This window comes from Danio rerio, chromosome 18, assembly GCF_049306965.1.
Source record: "Danio rerio strain Tuebingen ecotype United States chromosome 18, GRCz12tu, whole genome shotgun sequence".
NCBI classification, from domain to species: domain Eukaryota; kingdom Metazoa; phylum Chordata; class Actinopteri; order Cypriniformes; family Danionidae; genus Danio; species Danio rerio.
In genome coordinates, this window is record NC_133193.1 from 43305647 (window position 1) to 43321140 (window position 15494).

Below are 15494 nucleotides of genomic sequence, written 5' to 3' on the forward strand. Positions count from 1 at the left end.
ATCTGTCATCGGGGCAAAACATCATAATAATATCGTATCGTATTACTGTACCTGAATATCTGACTACTTATTTCACTTTTATCTTTATTTATTCTTGCAATTTTTTTGAATTACTCCTCTACAAGAATTTTCCAATTAATCCAAATTAATAATTTTATTCCAAATAAACTTATTCAAGTCATTTGCCAAAATTGTATTCATATCGCAATAAAAATCGCAGAAAAATAAAATATTGCAATGTCAGTTTTTTTTTTTAAATATCTAGCAGCCCTACTATATATTCATTTTATTTTTTTATTTTTTTAATTGAGATTTATCCAAAAGTTAAACAAACAGGCTTTGATTTATTTTATGTTAGGATAGGAATATTTTTGTCTGAGATACAACTATCTATATAAAACTATATAAACTATATAAAAAGTCAAAATACTGAGAAAACCTTGTTTAAAATTGTTTTAATCATGTTCAATTCAAAGATTTTGATATATTTGCAATCTTTCATTTGAAAATGTACAAAATATGTTAATAGGAAATTATCTTTACTTATTATTCTAATTATTTTTGGGGGGAATAAAAGAATAATTGATCATTTTAAATAAAAAATTACCTCTGCAAAATATCAGTAAAGGTCACAGGGTCACAAATATCTTAGCAGAAAGTTACTTTATTTAACCTTCTTGTTTGGACTAAATAGACTTTTCCTCTGTGGTTGTTTGCTTTTCAATTATTTCAATGTTATTATTATGATTTTAGTTTTCTTTGAGTGTGTGCTGAATTCCAAAAACATTGTGTGATTTGTATGTGAATTGTGTTTTAATCTAACCTATTTGTTTGTCATAGATGGTAAGCTGTACTCTGCTACGGTGGCAGACTTCCTGGCTAGCGATGCTGTGATTTATCGCAGTATGGGAGATGGTTCTGCCCTTCGCACTATCAAGTATGACTCCAAGTGGTTGAAAGGTACTTAAACTTTTGCTTGTGTGCTTCATTTAAATACTAGTAGTTTTATGGTAACATTGGTCAACTTGCTGAACCCAATGCACACCCAACCAACAACCCCTAACCATACTTTAAAAGAAGTGGGTCAGTGTGGGAGAACAGAAAATGGCGGGTGTTGACGTAAAATCCAGTTTCCTGTGGCACAATCTAGGTCAACACTCTGGCGTTCCACTCAGCCAACAAAAACGCATCAAATTTTAAGTTAGGGTCAGCGGCGGAGATGCTAATGCTTTCTTCTTTTTTTCCTTCCAGAGCCACATTTTCTTCACGCTGTGGACTACGGGGATTTTGTCTACTTTTTCTTTAGAGAAATTGCAGCAGAGCACAACAACTTGGGAAAGGTATGCTTCACGATACACAATGCTAACAGATAAACAATGCTAATATTCCTACTAATTCAAGACATACAATGCTAACATTCCTACTGATGCTAAAGTAAGGCATAGTTCACACAAAAATGAACATTTTTTCACTATTTACTCACCCTCAAGTGGTTCTGAACCTTTAAGAGTTTCTTTAATATGTTGAATACAAAAGAAGATCATTTAAAGAAAGCTGCATACCTGTAACCAATGACTTCCATAGTAGAAAAAATAAATATTATGGAAGTCAATAGTTACAGGTTTCTTCAGAATATCTTCTTTTGTGTTCAGTAGAATAAAGTTACTCAAAGGTTTGGAACAAGTGAAGGTGAATAACTGGATTTTAAAGGTAATTAAACACCCTGAAGCGTAATAATGTATTTATGATTTGTATGCTAATACAGTGTTCATAGTATTTTATTTAGAGATGAGCGTTTTTTTCCTGAGGGTCAATATATCATCCATTGCCTCAGGATTTGCTTTAAATTGGCCCCTTAAACAGCTTCTTGGTAGCACAGATGAATGAATATTTAGGTTTAGTTATTACTGTAGTCAACACCTGCACTGAGAGCAGATTTTACAGTGGTAAATTATTAAGACGGTTACACGCTGCTAATTCAAGCCCTCCAGCACGTTGCAGTTTGGTACTATCTAAAAGTGAAAAAGAATGGTTTCTCGCGTATATTTAGATTCAACTCTGCCACCAGGGAGATAGATCTATTATTTAGAAAGCGATGCTGACTTTTTTTCCCACTATTTTTCTCTCACTGCAGGCGGTTTACTCCAGAGTGGCTCGGATCTGTAAAAATGACATGGGAGGGTCTCAGCGGGTGCTGGAAAAACACTGGACATCTTTTGTTAAGGCTCGGCTGAACTGTTCCGTTCCTGGAGAATCGTTTTTCTACTTTGACGTCCTTCAGGCCATTACCGATATCATCGACATTAATGGGGTGCCTTCTGTGGTTGGAGTTTTCACCACTCAGTTAAACAGGTAAAATAAATTGTCACAGTGACCTTCCACAAAAATCTCCACATGGAAACAGACTGAATAGTGGTGAATTTCTTATTCCTTCAGTATTCCTGGATCTGCAGTGTGTGCCTTCTCCATGGTGGACATTGAGAAAGCCTTCCGCGGCCGTTTCAAAGAGCAGAAGACGCCAGATTCAGTGTGGACGCCATTTCCAGAGGAGAAACTGCCCAAGCCCAGGTTGGTGCACGCACTAGTGCGTGACGGGCTAATCATTGAGAGATTAATAATTAACAAGCGATAATTGGACATGCTGCATATTTAACCTGTGTGTGCAGTGGCCATATGGAGGCGGGTATAGATTTACAGGCATGTGGCACATGGCTCTTTGCCCTATTTCCCTCAACCGGAACTGCATGTGTGCGTGTTTTGTCTTTTCAGACCTGGCTGCTGTGCAGGACACGGTTCAGCAGAGTCCTACAAAACCTCCATCGAGTTTCCAGACGAGACCCTTCAATTCATCAAGTCACACCCACTCATGGACGCCTCGGTCCCCTCCATTGGAGACGAACCGTGGTTCACCAAAACAAGAGTCAGGTACGGGCACAGTGCCACCATTCAGCCTAGTCTCAAAAATTCGTTCTGATGCTCTCGCAAGAGTTGATGCAAACATGACTTTTAACTAAAGCAAAGTTAGACCATTTTAACAGGAAGAAAGTATGCTAATACTTTAGTTTAAGTATCAATTCCCTCTATTAACCACTGTAGTCTTACTTATAATACTATCCAATGCCTAAACCCAACTACTGCCTATTAATATGCAGCGATTTAGAACTGTATTAAGCTAAAAGTTTTAGTTAATAGTTTGTTAATAGCAATTTTGCTTTAAAATAAATTGTGACCAAAAGTATTTTAAGAATGTCCAAACTGATTCCTGGAGGACCACTTTCTTGTAGATTGTACATACAATCCCTAAATGGACATTAACTGAACATGCTAGTCAAGTTCTGTGTCCCAACTCCCCTGCTTAAACTATGTCCTAAAAGTATTTGTAAAGCTAAAGTAAATACTGTTGAGTGTGTAACAGAAGAATGTGCATGTTTTGGGACAAACCACATCCTCATCGATTGGTATGTTGCTTAGTTGTGTGCCCTCTCAATGATCTTGTCACATCGTCCACATTTCTTTCATATTTAATTCTCTATCTTAGAGATCATTCATTCATTCATTTTCTTGTCGGCTTAATCCCTTTATTAATCCGGGGTCGCCACAGCAGAATGAACCGCCAACTTATCCAGCAAGTTTTTACGCAGCAGATGCCCTTCCAGCCGCAACCCATCTCTGGGAAACATCCACTCACACACACTCATACACTACGGACAATTTAGCTTACCCAATTCACCTGTACCGCATGTCTTTGGACTGTGGGGGAAACCGGAGCACCCGGAGGAAACCCACGCAAAGGCAGGGAGAACCTGCAAACTCCAAACAGAAACGTCAACTGAGCCGAGGTTCGAACCAGCAACCTTCTTGCTGTGAGGCGACAGCACTACCTACTGCGCACCTGCCTCGCCTCTTTAGAGATCTGCACTTTAAATTTTTACCAAAAATAGTAGACAATCTGAGTAACTTTGGAATACTCATTTAAACATACTACTACTTTGGACAAACTAATTCTATTTTCAATACTATTTAGGATGGATAGTATGCGAATTGGAAAACGACAAAGGTCTTAGGACTTAATTGAAACTTTCAGACATAAAGGCCCAATCCCAATTCTATTTTTACACCTCGTTCCCCTTCGTTAGAGACGAACCGCGGTTCACCAAAACAAGAGTCAGGTACAGGTGCAGTGCCACCATTTAGCCTAGTCTCAAAAACTCGTTCCCCTTCGTTAGAGACGAACCGTGGTTCACCAAAACAAGAGTCAGGTACAGGTGCAGTGCCACCATTTAGCCTAGTCTCAAAAAGTCGTTCTGACGCTCTCACAAGAGTTGACTAAAGCAAAATCTGACCAATTTGACAGTAAGGAAGTATGATAATACTTTAGTTTAGGTACAAATTCCCATTATTAACTACTGGCTTACTATCTTCTTATTATTAAGATATTGGCTGTTTATTGGATAATACTAGCCTATGCCTAAACTCAATTACTACCTATTAATATGCAGCTATCTAGAACTGCATTAAGCTAAAAGTCTTAGTTCATATTTTGTTAATAGCAATTGTACATTACAATAAAGTGTGACCAAAAGTATTGCAGGCGTGTCCAAATTTACTCCTAGAGAATCACTTTCTTGCAGATTGTACATGCAAACCCTAAATGGACATTAACTGTAACATGCTAGTCAAGTTCCGTATCCCAATTTATGCTTATACTACGTCCTAAAAGTATTTGTATTTGTATCAGAGTACACACAGATCAACACTTCAAATTTCTACCAGAAATAGTAGACCATATGGGTAACTTTTGAATATTCATTTAAACATACTATGATTTGGGACAAACTAATTCTATTTTGAATATTATTTAGGATGGATTATATGGGAATTTAGACACAGCATAACATAAAGTCTCTTTTAGCTGATTGGCCCTTTTCCAGGATAAGGATTAGACTATCTAACTTCAGCGCAGGTTGTCTTTTATAATCAGAAAGAAATCTAATACTAGCACAGATTACTTTTTTGCATAAAACCTAATTACATAATACTGGGAAGAGTTTGCTATCTAGACCCAGTGTCAGCTGTTAAGTAAGCATCATTTATGACCCTTCCAGCAAAGAGCCTTGGTTTCATGTTCTAAACAACTGGTACGCCTAATTTAACTAGTTCAGGTCTTGATAGATGTGTCACGTTTCAACATGTTTTGTCTTGTGTCAGCTCAAGTTAAGCTGCAGCAATTCAGGCGTCTCCTTGTAACCGAAAAGCTGCCCTGCATTCAAGCTTTTTTCCTTTTTTTTAGGTACAGACTAACAGCACTTGCAGTTGACAACACTGCAGGACCCCATAAGAATTACACAGTGGTTTTCATCGGTTCAGAAGCAGGCATCGTGCTAAAAGTTCTAGCCAAGACATCCCTGCTGTCTTTGAATGACAGCGTCCTGCTGGAGGAAATTGACGTTTTCAACCAAGCCAAGTATGTTCTCATCCTATAATTATCCTATGATCAGTCTCAAGACGCATTTTCTTTTGTCTTTAATTGTGGGAAACTTCTTTAATTGTGGGAGAAATCTGAGTCAGTTTATGATGTAGTCTCAAATTGTCTTTTTTATGACCTGAATGAAAGTTTTGGATCATCAGAGATCAAGATTAGATCTATTTGATGTGAAAGAGCATGGTTTTCACTTTTCCCTCTGCAGTGTGTGGCTGTTTTATTCTCCTTCTGACTGAGGAAAGTGTTGACTGACGGACAGATCTGATAACATGTGATTTATCGGCTTTTCCTCTCTCTGTTCTGTTTTTCTCCCAGGTGTTTATCCAGCAATGAGGACGATCGGCGAATTTTGTCTTTCCACCTAGATAAAGACAGTCACACACTTTATGTGGCCTTTTCCAGCTGTGTGGTAAGAATACCACTCAGCCGCTGCGAACGACACAGTTCCTGTCAAAAGTGAGTTCTGAATGTAGCTTTGCTGCATCTAGGCAGCATTTTCTTTCTTTTTTTGCACATCCAATTAAAATCACTTTTATTTTTGTAGAACTATTGTGTCGTGTGTTCATTTTTAATATTGAGATGTTTTTCATTGCAGGTCTTGTATTGCTTCAAGAGACCCATACTGCGGATGGATGTCACATGGAGCTTGTGAACGTATTCCTGCAACTATACAGTAAGTCCTACTATTCTAATCAGATAAGGGGGAAAATTCAATGAGTAACTCAATTAGTCTGCAGCTAGCGATCTGCAACCCTCACATGGTCGTTCATTGAAGCTAAGCAGGGCTGCGTCTGGTCAGTACCTGAATGGGAGACCATGTGGAAAAGCTGCGTTGCTGTCGGAAGTGGTGTTAGTGTGACCAGCAGGCGGCGCCTAACCTGTTGTCTGTGTGGGTCCTGACGCCCCATTATATTGGTGCCGTCTTTCAGATGAGACTCTGTGGTCATTAAAAATCTCTGGGTGTCTTTTAAAAAAGAGAAGGGGTTTAACCCTAGCATCCTGGCCAAATTTGCCCACTGATCTCTGTCCATTATGGCCTCTAACCATCCCCATATGATAATTGGCTTCAACACTTTGTCTCCTCTCCACTAATTATGGGTTATGGCTGCCGTCACGTCATAGTGGATGCTGCACACTGGTGTTGAAAGAGTAGATTCCCCACAATGAGGAGAGGGGTCTGGCTGCAGACCTGGTGCAGTGCAATCTGGGCTGCCTCCGATGCTTTTTAATGGGCTCACCTAACCCTACCCATCACAGTGACGTCACTAGCTCCATTTAAGTGCATTGTGTCTGACATTGCATCTCTGAGTGATGCAGTCTCAGCTTGCATCATAAAGGCTGCATCCAGATACTATTGACAATGAGTAAAGCGCTTTGAGTGTCCAGAAAAGCGCTATATAAATGTAAGGAATTAAATTTTTTTTTCTTTTTGTCTCTTTTTGCAGAAGTGGTTATGAGCAAGATGTTGAATATGGCAACACTGCTCACCTCGGGGATTGTCACGGTAAGCTTATTAACACGAATCTCTTTTCAAAAACATAAGTTAGTAGTTCTCACGTGAATAACCCACCTCACACTCTCAGCTGTTGGAAATTAACACATCACACGCACATCATACTAATTCCTCTGACAATTAAACATGTACACACACACATTGTTTAGGCCTGAACATTACAGTTAAAGAGCGATACAGCATAAACCAGAGGAAAACACTTTTTTTGGTTATTATTTTTGTAAATTAAACAAAACAGCAGTTTTACAGTTTTATAATTTCTAACTTTTCTTTTTGTTATTTCATAATGATTTCCTGTTCCTTTAATTCTTTTAGAATTTTTGGCCACTACATCAGCGCCAGATTTCAAATCATATGGCGACCCAACCTCTGGTTAGTTTCCTGTACTGCACTGATTTCCTTCCTTGAGTTCATCATTCTCCTTTCTTTTCTCCTCTACTGCTGCCACCTGCTTTTAATCCTGTGCTTTTCATCATGCCATCATCATTATCAAAAAAAGAGAGGCACCTGATCTCTCAGCACCAGCTTTTCCGTCATTTCATCCATTCATTCTTTCGTTCTTGCATGAAATATTTGCTGCCTCCACCTTATCGTCTCCCTGGACTATGTTGTCGTCGTCTCGTTCTATTAGAGACAGTCTTCATCCTTTCCCTCCTCTCAAGCTGAAAATTTTCCTTACCTGAGATTCTGCACAACCATTACTTCCCTGTAATGGTCCAAAAAATAACCTCAATCAATCGTATAAACTGACAGTCGTCCTGTCAGTGTTCACTAACCCCGATCGTTACATTACATCTATCTTGGGATCTCCGATTCTTAACAATTTGTTTGTCGCTACAGACATGGAGTTGCCATCTTCGTCAGTCACAGTGCCCGCGACTTCTGAACCCATACAATCACCCCAAACCAACCCCACTCAGACACCACAACTCTTTGAACCCCATGGTGACCCAGCCACTTCACATTCTGTTGAGCATATACCAGGTGTGCTGGAGGGTAAGGCCTTGACCATAGCGGTCTGCGCTGCTGCATGGAATTCTGGGTAATAGCTGCAATTTGTATTGCTAATTAGCTGATAGTGCATACATTGCTGATAGCAGCCCATTCCTTACAAGAATGGCGTGATAAGCAAATCTGCAGTCAGTCACACTACATTAGCAAAGATACAGACTCCTAGGACACGTGCTCTTGACAACATTCAAGTCAGCGAAAAGCTTAACTATCTTTTAGAGTATTGAACTGATACAAGCAGCTATACTCAGATTCCATCAGCATATAAAGCTTTGTATTATTTCTTCTTTTATGTTTCTATTATTTTTATTCTTCACTGTTAGCTTTATTTTATGTATATTTTCTGTGGCATATTTTGTTTAATCTATCTTAAATGGCTACATCTTTATCTTCTTTCATCCGTTTCTTTCTCTGACCATTGTTTTTTGGTTTTAGGAAATCTTCCAAAGGCCTTGCCACTAAGCAACACTTTTAAGCATTCCTCGAGCAACATTATTCACGACTTACTCTTTCGTATATCTGCGGACACTAACAAAACTCACTCTCGGGTACTAAACAAAGACAGTGGGCTTAATTCTCTCTGGGGAAACCCATGTCAAATCACAACATACTAACCGCAACCTATGCGCAATCAAATGATCTAACCTCGTTGCTGTTTCCTTTTCCAGAAATTCTTTCTAGATGTTTTTATCTAAGCTTAATAGTTAACAGAAAACAATAGTCGTATGGTCTTAATTCACACCAAATGGTGGGGCACCTCTGGGGAGGAAAGGACTTTTTGCTTTAAGAGAGACTTATTCAGTGATCAGCTTTGCAAGTGTGTTAACATGCTGTTTGGCTATCTGTGTTGCAGGTGTTTGGGAAATACAAGCAGGTGAATCAAACCAGATGGTGCACATGAACATCCTGATCTCCTGTGTGTTAGCTGCGTTTCTGCTTGGTGCATTCATCGCAGGCATGGTTGTTTACTGCTATAGAGATGCGTTTCTTCGCACTCCACGAAAGATCCAAAAAGATGCAGAGTCGGCACAATCCTGCACTGATTCCACTGGCAGCTTTGCCAAGCTTAACGGTCTGTTTGACAGTCCTGTCAAAGAGTACCAGCCTAATATGGATACTCCCAAACTCTACACCAACCTGTTGAGCAATGGAAGGGAGGTGCCAACCACTGGAGAAACTAAGACTATGCTCCTGAGTGGGCAGCCACCGGAATTAGCAGCACTGCCTACGCCTGAATCCACACCTGTGCTGCAACAGAAGAGCCTCCAGCCCATTAAGAACCAGTGGGAGAGAGCTCATGGAAAGATGAGTGGCTCCCGCAAAGATGCACCACCCAAAAGCCCACAGTACCTTCCCTCTAGTCCACCTCCCCATTCTGCAATCAATCCACACATACCTAGTGCTGTGGTACTGCCTAATGCCACGCATGAAAACAAAGCAGGCTTCAGCACACCAGAGGGGCCTCAAGCAGAAAAGAAGGTCCAGAATAGTGAACAGCATGGTTCCAAATCCGGACGTAAAGACCAGAGGCGAACAGTGGATGCCAGGAATACGTTAAACGACCTCTTGAAACATCTAAATGATAGCAACCCCAAGGCCATCATGGTAGAGATGCCCAAATCTCGACAGCACCTAATGCTGGAACCTATTGTAAGTCCAACAGAGATTCCACCTAAAGTCCCAAGTCGAGAGGCCTCCTTGTATTCTCCGTCTTCCTCGTTACCAAGGAACAGCCCGACCAAGAGAGTGGATGTGCCGACAACGCCAACGTCGCCCACAGGGCATATGGGAACTCTTGAGAGACAGCGGTATCACCGAGGCTCTTCCCAGCGACACTCCATATCCTCGCCTCCCAAAGGGCTGCACTCACCTAGCGGGGCCATAGTGTCCCGGCAACCTAGCATGAACAGAGGTGGGTACATACCCCCCACTCCTACCCCACCCACTAGACTAGACTCTCATGGGGTACCAATGGCAATGACGCCTTCTGTATCCCGACAGAGCAGCTACAGTGGGCATGGATCTTTACCACGAACATCCATCAAAAGGACAGCATCGCTAAAGCCCGATGTGCCACCCAAGCCCAACGGCTTTGCACCACAGACAGCACAAATGAGGCCAGTGAACAAGTATAGCTACTGAAATGCTCAGCAGGATATTACTCGATGAATGGACAGTAGGAGTAAAAGCATTTGCCCTGCAGAGATATGGCGTGCAAGTGTCCTTTTCATTTGAAGGGAAATGAATCGGAACGCCAGAGCTTCTGTTTCGGGTAGTTTTGCTAGTTCTCAATGACGTTGTCACGTCATGCTTGAATGACAGAGGATGGATTCTGATCTTGAAGGCGGCAGGGACGCCTGAGGTCATAGGACACAGCTGACACGCAGCATAAAGCAGCTGCGTAGTTGCTGTGTCGATTGGGCAGCAAATGCTCCCCCTGCACTGTTCTCCCCATCAATGTGAACTGTATTTGTTAGACTGTTTGGAAAATCGGATAGTCTTGCTTGGATATCTCTCAAGAAGACAGAGTAAAAGGAACGTGTTGCGAGTCTGTGTTTGATTAGTCTCCGGGGCTAACCGGTGTGCATTCATTGTCCATGTTCTTTTTTCAGTAAACCGAGAATGAGCTTGAGTCATTGTTGTCATTAAACTAAACCCCATTTAAGGTGCATTAACATCAGATGTGTTTGGACACAGACGTCCACAAGGTAATTAATCATGTGTGCGTGCAAAAGAAATGTCCAAGGCTTTTACTTGGACTACTGATTTTTTAAACTCACAGGGTAAAAGTGCCCTCAACGTTTGTGCTGCTAAGTGTAGACGATGACAAAGTTTAACAGACTCCAGTGTGTCGTTTCATGCGGCGGTTCTGTGTGTCAAGCTGCGTCAAGCTTTTAAACCCACAGGCTCAGCACAGGATCACACTGGTCAAATGTACAATGTTCTGTTTGCTCATCCTTAGTTCCAGAAAATCACTGGGAATCCTGTAATCCCATGAAGACAACTTTCAGCTATGACATAATGCAGATTATTGATCAACCTCTCTCCTTTCCTTCATGCCAAACACTACTGTTGCTGGGTCTGTGAAGTTCTTGCTCTAATAATCTTTCAGTTTAGACTATTTCACAGAGCTTGGTTCTTGGTCATAGTATTACATAAAAGTGCAAGCAGCACGTTTCTTACTTCAAAACCCAACCTCCCCAGCAAACAATTTTGTGTTAAATAGATATCTAATAGACATCTAAACGTAGACAGCTTGGCTAAAACAAGGCTAAAATTGGGCTTTCAGTAAAAAAATCAAAAAGACATCTAAGAAAAGCCCAAAACTAGACTAGTCGTCTAATAGACAGATTAGTTAGACTTTATGGGCTCTATTTTGACGGTCCATGCGCAGAGCGCAAAACGCAGGGCGCAAACGCTTTCAGGGCGAGTCAGGACGCGTTTTTGCTAATTTAAGGATGGGAAATCTGCATTGTGCCACGACGGATGGTCTAAAAGGGTTGAGTTTATTTTCTTAATGAGTGATAGGTGTGTTTTGAGAATAAACCAATTAGAGTCTCATCTCCCATTCCCTTTAAGAGTCAGCTGCGTCGCGCCAATAGCGCATTCACTATTTACAGGACGCAAAGTAAGTCTAAGTGGAAAAAATGAGCATTTCACAAGCAAACAGTTAACAGTTTTTTAACAGAAAACTGTTAAACAGAGCATCTACTGCGTGAGAATAAGAGATAATGGAACTACTTTCACATTCGCTCTTGGATAGGGAAACCTTTACGCACAGACATCAATTAGTCTATAAATAAATAATTTAGTTTGTTTAGCGCAAATATTCGTTTCAAAACTATTTCTAAATTCATTTCTAATTTCCAGCAAACGAATAAATGAATAACAAAATGTGCTCAAAAACCTGAGCTATATCCTAAAACACATGCTGTGCCCCATATGGTCTAAAACCTGACAGGTGGGCAAATCTAAGCTTGTTTTTAAAAAAACATATATAAATATGGATATAATAAATAATACTGCTAATAATAATAACATTATACAAAAGCAAATTGTTATGAATGAACTGAAAAAGCCTCCCGAGATGAAGAAGACATAAAAGCAGTGATTTTTCATATTTACGTAGGCCAAAAAATAATATGTTTTGTAATATTTTAATCCTTTATATTTATATTCTTTATCTATTCTTATTATATCCTATATATATCCTTAATATTTAATTTTTTCATATGTAAAGATATTTGCCTATTGCTCTCTTGTGCGTTTTAAGCAGTGCGTAAGCGAGGCGCAACTCTGCGCCGGAGTTTAGACCGGGTTTGTTTTGGTCTAATGACAAATCTATTATAGTTTCTCAAAATGCCTCCCTTTTTAGACCATAACGCCTATGGGCGCACAAATGAGCACTAATGCATTTGCTATTTAAACAGCGTAGCGCAACGCCTCAAAACGACTCTTGCGCCAAGCTGAAACTGCCAAAAGACTACTGCGCCGCGCCTTGCGCCACACTGCGCTGGGTGTATGATAGGGCCCTATATGTGTAGTTGTTCATTTCTGTTTATTTGATGACTAGTCTAGTTTTGGCCTATTCTTTTTTTTTTAATTCCCAGGTTTTACAGGTTGCAATGTCCTGAATTTTGCTTGCCAATTTCAAGCCAATTGTAATGGATTGTTTTTGATTCAATTTGGAATTTTCCCAATCAGCGCAGAGCCCGGGGGACCAGAGTAAGTGCTCTGACTTGGCCCCCCTGCTCCTTTTCTGGCCTATTCTTGAACATCTATTAGATTTTTACTGACAGTCTAAATTTAGCCTTGTTTTAGCCAAGACGTCTATGTTTAGACATCTGTTAGACATCTTTTATAAACAAAACAAAAAAATACTTGCTGGGTCAACTCCATACTAGACCCTATCTGAGCACTACGCTTCACTCTGCTTGTTTTAAAGAATAGAGGCCTCAATTGCATACTCACAGTAAGTATACAATCACTTAATACCTACCAGTGTGTCTTGCAGAGTCGTGCCAGTGATAGCGTTATTGTAAATATACAACTATTTAAGTGTGGACATTTTTAAGGCAAGTTTACCTGGATCAGTGTATTTGTGTGCCTTATTAAAATCACAAGAGCTTAGTTTGGTTTTGGACAGTGATCAAATGAGTACTGCTTTTGGTTGGCTTTGAGCAGGGATGTAACCCAAAGGTAAACTAATCTACAAATCTATGATAAAAAAACCTTACCATTATTCTCAATGCTTGTGGTGGTTACACCTCTGGACGGGGGAGAACATGATGTGACCATGATAATCATTTCTTTTAAATGAGTTTCATGAATGCAGACAAAGATAATAATAACTGCTTAGCTGTTTTCCTATTGCCATTGTGTGTGTACACGTTTCTGAAAGGTGCTAATTTGCAATGATGAGATGCCATGTAATGAATGTAATATTAATTTCATTTATATATCATCTGATTCTCACAATATTTCACAGCATTTGTGACCCTGTACCACAAACTAGTCATGAGTAAATGTTGGACAATTTTTCAAAATTACCCTGTATGGGTCAAGAGGACAGATTTTAGTTTTTGAAATGCCAAAAATCACTAGAATATTCAGTAAAGATCATGTTCCATTTTGCAAATATTGTATGGTAAATATATCGGAACTTAATATACACTGCTAAGCCCTTCATATACAATTTTAATGCTTTTGTCAGTATTTGAACCCTAACATTACAGATTTTTAATAGTATAATATTATGCTGTCCTAATAAACCTTATATAATTGCAAAGCTTATGGTGTGGTGTATAAATTTTAAAAATTGACCATTATTTTGTGGTCCAGGGTTAATATGGTTTCAAATGAGATGTGTTTTTAGATAGGATCATCTAAGATTAGAGACTCGCAGTCTGTTTGAAATGACTTGGAAATTTCAGTATATTAAGGGGAACTTGCCTGTTCAAGCCCAAAGCTCCATGTTTGTTTACATGTTCTGATTGTATTTGAGCAGCTGAACGGAGGCTGATGAATCATCACCTGCTAAAGATTAGTTTTATTAAAGGAGAGAGAGTTGATCCCATGCTCTGGTTTGAGTTGTCCTGTGTTGAGCTGCCTTGTATATTGCAATATAAATCTGCAATCTGACTTCAAGCCTTTACTGTTCGGTCAATACTCTATGTGCAAAGAAACCAGACTGGTCTACCTTTTATTTTTGAATACTGTGCAAACATCGGCAGTTGGAATACAGCTTTTCTTTTTCGGGAATATTTTAATGTGTAGATATTGTAAAGCTGTACTGTGAAAGTGTAAATAATTACAGTCCTTGTTTAAGAATATTTTTGTTGACTTTTTTTAACACGGCATGTATAGTTGAAATAAAATATTACTGCACAGAACGTTCACTTTCTATATTTGTTTAACAAATATGATACTGCTCTTACACATGCTAGTAGATTCATCAAAACAAATGTACATGGGACACCTAATATTTATGGGACTAACATATGAGTACACCCCTTACAAATCTCTCTTATTTAAATTAATATTTTCCATAGGATGCTTTTACAATAATATATTTTACAGTCAAAGCAGCTTTTTTTGTCAATTCAACCACATTTACAGGACATATAGAGGATCAAAATTATGTACTCTCAGACCCTAGGTGCCTAACATGTAATATTAATGCAAATAGTAGAGTTTTAAGAAGAATTTACAATAAATACAATTATATGTAAAATGTAATCTAAAAATATATGTGAAGAATAGAAAACTGTAATGTAAACAATACAATACAATGACATTACGTGATATGGCAATGATAGTTGTGCAGATATAGAACAGTATATAGTGCAAAAAGACTTGTAGACATGATAAAGTGACAGTGTTATGATATATTTATGCATGTACATTAGATTATTTAGTACAGAAGCCAATTATGGAGGTAATCTAACAAAATAACTTACAATAAAAGTTAAAGTTGTATTAATATGTAATTTATAATAACAATAAATAATATTAATTAGAAAGAAAATAATTAAAAATTGTAAAAAGAGGAAAAAAATTGAGAGAAATTATATATATATATATATATATATATATACATTATATATACATTATATGTACAATTATACAATTATATATATATATACACACATATACAGTTGAAGTCTGAATTATTAGCCCCCTTTTGATTTTTTTTTCTTTTTTAAATATTTCCCAAATGATGACATTGATTGACAGAGCAAGGAAATTTTCACAGTATATCTGATAATATTTTTTCTTCTAGAAAAATTATTTGTTTTATTTCGGCTAGAATAAAAGCAGTTTTTAATTTTTTAAAAACTATTTTTGTGACAAAATTATTAGCCCCTTTAAGCTATTGTATATATATATATATATATATATATATATATATATATATATATATATATATATATATATATATATATATATATATATATATATATATATATATTTTTTTTTTTTTTTTTT

General features: G+C 38.4%; 1 protein-coding gene across 20 annotated transcripts in view; it reads left to right on the forward strand.

Moving 5' to 3' along the window:
* The window catches only part of sema6d (semaphorin 6D), a 230697-nt gene extending 216299 nt beyond the window's left edge, over positions 1–14398 (forward strand). For 4 of the 20 annotated variants that reach the window (XM_073929093.1, XM_068214767.2, XM_009293805.5 and 1 more), the window contains 12 exons: positions 841–960; positions 1252–1340; positions 2135–2352; positions 2437–2568; positions 2770–2925; positions 5291–5464; positions 5798–5938; positions 6078–6155; positions 6928–6986; positions 7311–7367; positions 7836–7991; positions 8860–14398. In XM_073929093.1, coding sequence (XP_073785194.1) covers positions 841–960; positions 1252–1340; positions 2135–2352; positions 2437–2568; positions 2770–2925; positions 5291–5464; positions 5798–5938; positions 6078–6155; positions 6928–6986; positions 7311–7367; positions 7836–7991; positions 8860–10148 — 2669 coding nt within the window. In that variant the 3' untranslated portion in view covers positions 10149–14398. 20 annotated transcript variants of the gene reach the window in all.
* Positions 14399–15494: the final 1096 nt, after the last annotated feature.